The sequence below is a fragment of the Gallinula chloropus genome, assembly GCF_964237585.1.
Source record: "Gallinula chloropus genome assembly, chromosome: 2".
Taxonomy (NCBI): Eukaryota; Metazoa; Chordata; class Aves; order Gruiformes; family Rallidae; genus Gallinula; species Gallinula chloropus.
The window spans coordinates 2,370,186-2,381,035 of NC_140086.1; the positions used below are offsets into that span (position 1 = coordinate 2,370,186).

At 52.6% G+C, this 10,850-nt stretch overlaps 1 protein-coding gene across 1 annotated transcript; it reads left to right on the forward strand.

Moving 5' to 3' along the window:
* Positions 1–2,595: 2,595 nt before the first annotated feature.
* On the forward strand, positions 2,596–10,062 carry LOC311188542 (lymphocyte antigen 6E). Its single transcript, XM_084259993.1, has 3 exons — positions 2,596–2,650; positions 7,196–7,315; positions 8,838–10,062. Exons 1-3 carry the CDS (start codon positions 2,599–2,601, stop codon positions 9,044–9,046), a joined length of 381 nt encoding a protein of 126 aa, XP_084116119.1. The 5' UTR covers positions 2,596–2,598; the 3' UTR covers positions 9,047–10,062.
* The last annotated feature ends 788 nt before the right edge of the window (positions 10,063–10,850 follow it).

The window sequence follows — 10,850 nt, forward strand, 5'->3', positions numbered from 1 at the left end:
CCTTCACCCTCACTGGGAAAAAGTTCTTCTGCATATTGGTGTGGAACTTCCTGTGCTCCAACTTGAGCCCATCACCCCTTGTCCTGTCCCCACAGACACTGAGCAGAGGCTGCCCATGTCCCCCTGTGTCCCACCCTTCAGCTATTGATCCCCATTGATCAGATCCCCTCTCAGGCTTCTTCTCTCCAGGCTGAACAGCCCCAGCTCACTCAGCCTTTCCTCACAGGGGAGATGCTCCAGGCCCTTCAGCATCTCCATGTCCCTCCTCTGGACTCTCTCCAGGAGATCCCTGGCTTTTCTATCCCAGGGAGCCCAGAACTGGACACAACACTCCAGTTGGGGCCTGAGCAGGGCAGAGCAGAGGGGGAGGATCCCCTCCTTTGACCTGCTGGCCACACTCCTCCTGATGCCCCCCAGGATCCCATTGTCTCTCTCAGCCCCCAGGGCACACTGCTGGCTCATGGCCACCCTGTCACCCATCAGGACCCCCAGCTCCTTCTCCACAGAGCTCCTCTCCAGCAGGTCACCCCCAGCCTGTCCTGATTGCAGCAGTTATTCCTTCCCAGGTGCCAGACTCTCCACTTGCTTTTATTAAACCTCATTTGGTTTCTCCCTGCCCAGCTGGCTCCAGCCTGTCCAGGTCTCACTGAACAGCAGTGCAGTGTGTCACTTGGTCTGTATGAGACAGGGGTCTTGCCAGGGTGTCTGAATTCCAGTTACTCAGGGTACCACAAAGCTGAAACTTCCCTTTTTTTTTTTTTCTTTTTTTCAGTATTTAATTTATAAACCAGAGACTGGAACAGTTCCAGCAGCCCATTCTGGTGGAAGATATTTGACCACAGCAACACACACAGCTTGCAGACAGTTCTTGCTAGAGTAACTGGTAATGATAAAACAAAACTGAGCCACAGGAGAAGAAAAAGGAAGCAGGGGTCTCTGCAAGCGTGGGGTTGTGTTCCAACTAGAAGGCTCTGAGTGCACTGTGGCGAGACAGGAGCTAGAATTTCTTCTGACAGATGTATTTGCCAGAAAATGCTGATTCCACAGGATTTAACCCATCTGTGGCACACGGAATTCGTCAAACCTGCTTGTTTCCTGTTTGCTCACCGACCGGCTCCTCACTTCCCAGCCAGCTTCACAGGGTTCCTCTCCCAACGCTCTCCCTGCAGCTTGTTTCCTAGAGGATTTAGCAATTGCTGTGGCACGTGCTGAGTTGGGCCCACTTTAACAAACCCCTCTGGTTAACTGTTCTATGCTCTGGAGACCTATCCTGCCAAGGCTTGTTCAGCCTGGAGAAGAGAAGGCTGTGGGGGGACCTCATTGCAGCCTTCCAGTCCCTGAAGGGAGCAGAGGAACAGGAGGGGAATCAGCTTGTTCAAAGGGCAGACAATGGCAGGAAAAGGGGGATGGATTAAAACTAAAGGAAGGTTTAAATTAGATATTAGGGGGAAGTTCTTTCCAGAGAGAGTGGTGAGGGGCTGGAACAGGCTGCCCAGAGAGGGGGTGGATGCCCCAATCCCTGGGGGTGTTCAAGGCCAGGTTGGATGGGGCCCTGGGCAACCTTGTGTAGCTCCAGGCCTGGAGGTTGGTGACCCTGCCTGTGGCAGGGGGGTTGGAGCTCTGTGATCCTTGGGGTCCCTTCCAACCCAGACCAGTCTATGATTCTATGATTCAAGCAGCCCAGGATTTCCCCATGCCACTCCAGCTGCCAGGCACTCATACCTCCAAGCTTCTCAATCTTCTAAGTCTAATCCCATTTAGGCTCTGGTAAAGAGCTTAGGAAGTTGTTTCTCTACATCCTTGGGTCTTGCATAGGTGCTGTGCATAAAGGGGAAGTGTCCTGCACGCAGGGTGCTCGTGTATTCTGGGGGGGTGTGAGGGGGTGGTCTTATGTGCATGCTGGAGACCAGCACATGGGGGTTTGCACATGCAGGGCACGTGTGCCTATGAGGTGCTGTGAACATGTGGAGCATGTGCTTGCTCAGGGCATGGGTGAATGAAGATGCACATAGGAGGGGAGGGGAGGGAGGCACCAGAGCAGTGGGACCCCCTCTCCTCCCCCCCATAGGGTGAAGGGAGTTGTGGATGAAGGAGACTGTGCTTGAAAAGGGCTTGTGCATGAGTCGGGTCCTGTGTGCAGGGAGCCTTCTTACTCCTGTCTCTTTGCTCAGGGATATAGAGGGGACCTGAAAGGGGATGGAGGGAGGGATGGGTGGGTGGGTGGATGGATGGATGGATGGATGGATGGATGGATGGATGGATGGATGGATGGAGACCTTGGAGCCATGCCCGGGGAGAACTAGCTCAACCCCCGCGTGCCTCCCAAGCCCCCCCACTTCAACGCATCAGGCGCCAGCAAGCCGAGTCACCCCATACATCAACCTCCTCATTTCCAGCCTCGGCTCTCCGGAGCGGGGAAACGAAACCAGGCGGGGCCGGGGAGGGTGGGTGGATGGAGGGGGAGGGGGGTGGGGACGGGATACAAGCTGCGGGGCGGCCCGGCGGGGCGGGGTTACTGGTCCTTTCCCCACCTCCCCGGCGCTCAGCCCTGCGCGCAGCCAGCAGCCCTGCGCATCTCTCTGGTCCCACCGCCGCACCATGAAGGCGCTTCTGCTCGCTGTGCTGGTTGCGGTGCTGTGCGTGGAGAGAGGTAAAGAGGGAGGGATATAAGGAAGGGAGAGGGTGGGGGGGAAGGGATATCCCCGCCAAAACGCTTCTTCGAGATCCCCGTGTCCCTCCCCATGCTTGGTTTGGAGAGCAAATTGGGGAGGGGGGGGTGGTGGTGAGGGAGGTGGGGGGATGCTGCGTCTTGCAGGGTGCGCTCTGGAAGTTGGAGGTTTGGAAGGTGGGGGTGGTGAGGTTTGCAGAGGGGTTGTAGGGGGGGGACGGGCACACACAGAGCTGAGCCGTGTGGGGGTGGTGGTGGGGGGTGAGGGGGTGTCTTTCCAAGCCCTGGCTCGAAGCAGTAGTCCCTCTTGGAGCAGGAACTTCAGGGTTTCTTGTGTGTGTATGCATAAGGTGCGCGTTTCCAGCTGTGCCTGTAGGTATTTTGGAGCTTTCCTTCAGTTGCGGCTCAAACAAAGACCAGGGCCGGCTCTTCTCCCCCTTGTTTTCATCACGGCGAACTGGGATAACGGGGCTGAAATGGGCCGAGATGCCGAGCCGAGGGGAAGGAGGGTGGAGGGGGAGATGGGAGAGCCCAGCCCTAGCAATGGCTGATGGAGCAGAGGCTGGGTAGAGCCACTCGTGATTCTAGCTCACCCTGCCCCCCCCGCTCCCCCCCTCTCCCCGCAGCATCCTTAGGGACAGGCTGCAGTGGACAACGTGTGGGGCAGTGCCCCCCCCACCCCCCACCCCCGCCCCCCCCTTATAGGGGTGGTACCCAGTGGAGCGCATCTTTGGGGCTACCAGTCAAGTTGGGGAGAACGTGTGTTTCCTGTTGCTGGGCATTAAGCTGCAAGTTGGTCCAAGTCCCAGGGTGTGCAATCCCTTCCCGAGGACTCCATTTCTGGCTATCCGAACTCCACGGGGCTGTGCAAACCCCCCCCCCCCCCCAGTATTGTTTCCATATGTTGAAGGTTGGAGAAGCCAAACAAAGAGCAAAGAGAGAGTTCAGGGTCCTAAGAATCACTGCTCAGGAAACACGGGCTCTTCTTCTCTCCTGAGGACACCAGGGAGAAAAAAAACCACCCCACCCCAAACCCTATTTGTTTGCTGCCCTTTTCCATGCCCACCCTCCCTGTGATGTCCTGGAGGGCAACTGGGAATTTAAGCATTGGGTATCTGCTCAGTTCTTAGCTGGGAGGATGGGCTATCCAGGCCAAGGCAATAAGGGGTTTTCCTCCCCTCACACCCCCAAACAAAAACCACCCCAAAACCTAAACCTACACCAATCCTTTCAGCTTTAAAGTAAGTTTTGAACCAGGCAAAAAGGGGGCTTGTTGCAGGTGGCTTTATCCCCAAACACTTCTAAGCACATCCCAAGGAGTCTTTTACAGGAAAAAAAGCTTTATCTGCTGCTGGAAGTGCCCTGAAGATGTTGAGTAAAAGGGAGAGCAGTGGAAAAAAAGGGTGTTCAGCATAGGGACTGAGCTGAAGAACTGCTGTAGCAGCAGCAGCCTTTCTCACCCATGCTCTGCTGAGCTTCAGGGTGGGCTTTTAAAGGCTTTCCCCACCTCCCAGAACCTTACATTGAGATGGATCCGACCTCTTATCTGTGGAATTCCCCGAAATGATCCTTTTCTTTGTTCCTCGGGAGGAGCTGGCAGCCAGCAAATAAACACATGAATTCCTTCTGTGGAAGAGCCCTGTGTTTTATATAGTTGGTGAAAGGAGGAAGGCTTCCTTTTTTGCATTGTTCAATTTGAAGTGGGTTTTGGGGTTGGTTTTTTTTTTTGGTGGGTTTTTTTTTTTTTTAGTTTTTTGGGGTTTTTTTTGTTTTTGAGGTTTTTTTTTTTTGTGGGGGAGTTGCCTTTGTCGCCTTGAGCTCCAACTCTTTGCTCAGTCTCCAGCTGCCTAAATAGAATTCTGCACCCTCCTTGTGCCTTTTGTCCCCCCCTCTTCATTCTGCAGTGGGTTATTTAGCCCTTTGCTGGGGCCACAAAAATAATCAAAGCATCACTAGTTCCCACAGCCTTATTTCCACTCATCAACAACGTTGAAAGACTCTCTCCTCTCCTGGGAAGATTTTGTTGATAGTCAAGGAAAAGGGGTAATGGGTAGATGTGACAAAGAGAAACATGGGGCCAGGTAGGAGGTGAGGATGGATTCAGTCACGTGCTGGAGGATTTAATGCCTAAAGGCACTTTTATGTGCTAGTAGAAATATTTCTGGTCTGCTTGTGTCTGGAAACTCTTGAAGCCTTAATGAATAGCGCTGCACCACTCTGCTTGTGCGTTCAGTGCAGTGAGGAAATACGGATGGGGACATGTGTCCTGCTGGAATGCTCACAGGAAGCCTATAATCCCCTTCATTCCTGGTTGCAGACAGTGGCTGTGTAATGGGATGAGTCAGTTTGCCTCCTTGCAAGGAAAAGGTTTTCAGGATGGGTCACTTGAGAGGGTCAGCGCTGGGGATAAGGGAGCAGGAGAGAGCTGGAGAGGTCCTAGGCTGGGTTTTAGCCAAGGAGATGAAAATTACCACCCATGGGAATGCTCTGAGGGCTCTCAGCAAGGGATGGTGGAAGCCTGTAGGCTCAGCTGGCTGGCTCCCTCCTCCTCTCCTGGATCCTGAGGCAGTGCCCACTGACAAATCTCTCTTGGGGCTTTTGACTCAGCTGGTGGCCCTGTAATCCTGAGTGCTGTGTGGAGGTTGTGGCTGCTGTGATGGAATGCTCAGGTAACTCTCTTGTTGCAAGGATCCTTCTCAGGTTGATGGTCACTGGAAGATGTAGGAGGTGCAGTCCAGGAAGTTCTTGCTTCTTAGGGGTTTGTGGCTTTGTCTTAGTCTGTAAAGCAGAGTCATCTGGCTGCCCTGATGTGACATTCAGGATGCCCCACTAGCACTTTAATCTGTTTCCTTGAGATTATGGCCTTGTTTTCTTTCCCCTGCTTTGGCCAGGGCTGCTCAAAAGTCAGACCTCAGAGCACAACTGCTGGGGTTTTTTTATCACTTTTCCCCTGAAAAGCTTTGCTTTTCCTGAGGGAAACAGGATTGAGAAGAACCTCCAAAAGTTTTGCAGCCCTCATGGCAGAGTGGGACAGCTGCTGGCCAGTATTTGTCTGACTTGTTCTTTGGATTACTCCATCAGGGGCTGCTGAGCCTCAGTGAGCTCTCCCAGAGCTTCCCTGACTTCACCTCCTTAGGATAATCTTATTTCTGGTGGGGCTGAAGGAGGTGGGAGCAGGCATGATGCTGCCTTGCACATCCCATCCTGGATCAACCCCCCACTCCAGTTTACATCCTGTAAACACCAGTGCCTCATGGAAGGGATTGCCATCTGAATGCTCCTAACAGCAGAGCCCATGAAACATTGGGAACAGGCCTGATCTGTCTGTGTATGTAGGTCAACAGTTGCAGTGTGGATGTGATGTTCTTGTATGTAAAACACAGAGGAGATCAACTGTCCACTGCTAAAGTGTGTCTGTCCCTGCTGAGTCATTGGTCTAGGCTGTTTCTCCAGCCATTTCTCACCACTGAAAACTGTTTTCCAGTCTTTCCTCTTTCATAGAATCATAGAATGGTCTGGGTTGGAAGGGATCCCAAGGATTACAGAGCTCCAACCCCCCTGCCACAGGCAGGGACACCAACTTCCAGGCCTGGAGCTACACAAGGTTGCCCAGAGCCCCATCCAACCTGGCCTTGGACACCTCCAGGGTTGGGGCATCCACCCCCTCTCTGGGCAGCCTGTTCCAGCCCCTCACCACTCTCTAAAAAACTTCCCCCCTCTTTCTTGGGCAGTTCTGAAAGATGAGGGGTGGGAGCCAACCAGTGCAGTCCATCCTGCTGGGGTAGATGAAACCATTTTAGGTCACCTCCCATGGAGAAAGGCATGGGTTTTCTGGGGGTTTTTTTGGGGTTTTGGGGTATTTTTTGTAAGCTCCAAAACGAAAAAGGTTGGTTGCATATGCTGCCTTCATACTGCTGTGCCTTCCTGGGGTCATGGGACAGCACAAGTCCTTGCAGGTCTTGCTGCAACGCTGGGCTTGCTGTAGCCAAGCAATTGTTTCCACCACTTGTGTGAGCTCAGGTGTAGCCTGAGCTTGGTGCCACGCTGCCAAAGGCAGGTCACAGAAAGCTCAAGCCTGGGGTTGCACCTGGAAGCATTTCCCATCAGTGTCCATGGTAGCTAGAGCTGGAATAACCCCAAATCTCAAGCTCCAGGTTGCAGGTCTGGACTTGCCCACCCCCCCCCATTGTTGTAGTTGAAAGTTGGCAGTGAGAACCTGCTCTTTGTGGAAAGAGGAACGTGCCATAAAGCACCAGGCTGAGCTGTGGCTGTACTGAGGCCAAGAGCTCGAAGAACTCAGAGCCAAGAGCTGCTTGAACCCTTCACTTGGCCAAGTTGGGGGCTTTATTTGGGGGAAAAAAAACCCTTATTGCAGATTGATAAAGATGAAATAGTGAGTGTGCCTGTGGCCCAATGTGCTGTGTGCTGTGTGTCAGAGGTGGGGGGGCCACCAAGGAAGGGGCTCTCCCCACCAAGGAAGGGGGTCTCCCCACCAGCCCTTAACTGAGGTGTGTTTTTCCCTTGCAGCCCACACGCTCATCTGCTTTTCGTGCTCAGATGCCTCCTCCAACTGGGCCTGCCTGACGCCTGTCAAGTGTGGGGAGAATGAGAACCACTGTGTGACGACGTATGTTGGAGTGGGAATCGGTGAGTTGGTGACAGGGCAGCCCCTCTTGGCTGCTCTTCTGGGTCTCTTGCTGAGCTTTCCTTCCTTTTGGCTGGGGAAAAAAAAAAAAAAGGGGGAAAAGTTCTGCTCAGCAGCTGAGTGTCGGTTCCATCCCAAGGGAATTTTAGGGAGGGCTGTGCTGCCAGATGGAGTCACGTTAAAGGCCATGTGCCTGTGCCTGATGCCAGGAGTCCGAGGGGAATTTTCTGGTGGAGAAGTTGCTGATGAATAAGTGAAAGGGTGCAGGATGCTGCAGGCTTTCTTAGTGGGTAAGCTCCAGGATTGCCCCACTTGCCTTTGCCCTGTGTTCAGGTTCCCAGAATTCACAGAATCGTAGGGGGTTGGAAGGGACCTCCAGAGATCATCAGGTCCAACCCTCCTGCCAAAGCAGGGTCCCTAGGACAGGTCACACAGGGAGACATCCAGATGGGGCTGGAATATCTCCAGAGAATGAGACTCCACACCCCCTGGGCAGCCTGTCCCAGGGCTCCCTCACCCTCACTGGGAAGAAGTTTTTCTCCATATTGGTGCAGAACTTCCTGTGCTCCAACTTGAGCCCATCACCCCTTGTCCTGTCCCCACAGACCACTGAAAAGGGGCTGCCCATGTCCCCCTGTGTCCCACCCTTCAGCTACTGATAACCATTGATCAGATCCCCTCTCAGGCTTCTTTTCTCCAGGCTGAACAGCCCCAGTTCACCCCCAAGTCCTTCCTTCGCTCTCTGTGGAGAAGATGGGTTGCCAGGAAGGGAGATAGGTGAATTTTCTCTGTAAATGCCAGGAATTATCTAGGAGGTTGTCTGTGCTTCCTGGCTCCTCCTCCCAGGGAAGCAGGCTGCTCTGGCAGGTCTCCTGGCACCGTTGCAGAGCCCATAGCCCATACTGACTTGCTTTGCTCTCCCTTACAGCAAGGAGAGGTGTTGCATGCCCGGTCCCCAACGTGGGTGGGTCGTGCATGCAGAAATGGAGGCTGGGAGCATTTAGAAACCTGTTGTCTTTGCACAGTGCTAATGCTTCCCTATTTCCTGCTGCCAAATTCGTGCTGTGCCTCTCTCCAGCCAATGCTTGGAATGCAGCCCTCACTCCCAAGTGCCTCTCTGGTGCTCTCTATGCCCCGTGCTCCCTGTCTCTCTTCAAGAGTCCCCAGGGTTGAGCTGAAGTGGGATTTGTGAGATTCTTCACCGGAGCTGTAGCAGCTAAACTTTGGCCAGCAGCCTTGGGAAGGGTGTCCCTGGGGTGTTGCATGGTCTCTAGAGCCTGTGTAGGAGGTTGTCACGGGTGTTTCTTGGGCTGTGTGGGTGGGCTGAGATTACTGTCGTAGCCTGACGCTGAGGAACACTTCATCCTCTCCGTGCCACCTGTGAAGATCTGGTTATTTCAGTGCTGTCACTTCCTTTGCAGAACAGGTGATGAGAGAAAGCCTTAGAAACATGATAAACCTGTCTTCCTCTTTTTTTCCTCCCCCCCACCCCTCCCTTTTCTTCCTGCCCCAACCTAAATTCAGGCAGCAAGTCTGGACAGTCCATCTCCAAAGGATGCTCTCCCATCTGCCCCAGCGCTGGGATTAACCTGGGCATAGCAGCTGCTTCGGTTTACTGCTGTGACTCCTTCCTCTGCAACATCAGTGGTTCCAGCAGTGTGAAAGCCAGCTACATGGTCCTGGCCTTGGGGGTCCTCGTTAGCTTCATCTACGTCCTCAGGGCTCGTGAGTGATGGAGCTGGCCCAGGAAGAACCGTCTTCCATGAGCTGTCGCAGGTCTCGTTAGCCAATATCTTCTCTTTCACTGTCTGCAAGGAGATCCTCTACTTCTCAGCAGGCTTCCAAGGTGGCTGTTTCCCAGACTTTATGCTCTTCCAGCACTGGAGACCTGGGCAGTTTGGCCAAGCTGTTCTCCTCTTTCTGTGACCGTATCCCTCTGCACTCTCGCACCTCCTTGGCGAAGGTGGATTGTTTTGGAAGAGTTTCTGCTTTTGATACCTAATACTCCACCACCCCTCGTTTCTAAAGTTGCTTAAAACAAGGCTGGGACTTGCCAAGAATGGATTAACAACCCTCCCCCTCCCCCTGATATCACCTGGTCAAGTGTTCAGACGTTCCTGCCTTTCACCTCCATTGGAGGTGCCTGGCACTGGCATGCTCCAGCACATGGGTGGTCTGGGCACTGGGAATGCATGACCTGAAGGGAGACACATTCCCAGCCCCCTTGAAGCTGCAGTCTCTTTTTATAAAAATCCTTTCATTTCTTCCAATCCTGGGCTGACTTTTCTGGAAAACAAATGACGTGTTACCTTGTTCCCTCCAAGCTCTGTAAGTGCCAGACCTGAATAAATATGCTCCTGTTACCTGAGATGGGATGTGTGCTGTGTGTGTATTCCTTGCTCCAGACAGATTAGAAATGCTCTTAGAAGAAAAACTCAAGTATTACATTCAGCACGAGGTCCTCTTACCCTCTCAAGTGACTTTTTGAGTGCTGCATCTCATCATTCCTTCCAGTTCACCTCTGAGCAACGAGTCCCATCTTCTCCCTGTCCCCCATCCTTTTTTGAGGAACACCCCCAGCAGCTTATTTCACCTCTCTTGGGAATTGCCTTTTCCTGGTGTGTTTTAGTGAAAAATGCCAGTTATTGGGATATGAGTCAACCCCATTATTCCCAATGGAGAAAGCACACTGGGAACTGGACCTCTATAAAATTCGCCTGCATATTACAAGGACTTGGTGCCTCGACTTCCCTGCTTTGAATTTGTGGTGGTGGTGGTGATGATAGACAATAACATGGATACCTAAATGAACCAGGGCAACAAGTCTGCAGAATTTAAGGAAGTCAGAGGGTGAAGATACCGATACTCAGATCTTCAGGTCCAACCTGCAATCCCTGTCTGATGAGCTGATGCTGCTTGTGGACTGCGGAAGGTGACACCACCACCCAACCTGCCACTCCTGCTGTTCTTCAGGTCCTGGGATCTTCCCAGGTGGGTTTTTTTTGTTTCTGGAAGCATTGATCCTGGAAGTTCTCCACCATCCTATGGGAGATGTATCCTGCTGTCCCTGCATTGTGCTGGTTTCCTGCCTGCTCTGCCAACCTGTGGACCTACAAGACACAAACCAAGCCAAAACTGAACCTTAAGCTGTCATGTGAAAGACTGTTGTCACTTCCACTGATTGATCAGAGGTGCACTGGCCTTTTGGGTTTTTTTTTTACCCTTCTTTTGTTCTTTTCACAGCAAAATTCATTTTAGGATTGTCAATCTAGCCATGCCCTCCTTCCATCTGCTTCTCCTACTATGTGTCAAAAAGCCAAACAGGAGCCTCTCCCAGCTGCACACGCTGCTGAATGATACCCCTGTCCCCACTTCAACAGCTTCACAGCTTTTGAAACGTGTGTGCAGATGCTTCTAGCAATGTTTGCAACAAAAAAAAATTGGTTGCTTCTTTTTTTAACCTGTTCCTTCTCCCCATCTTCTAATTAAAATGACACAGATGCTAATGACAGCCTTTACCAACAGGAGGGGACTGAC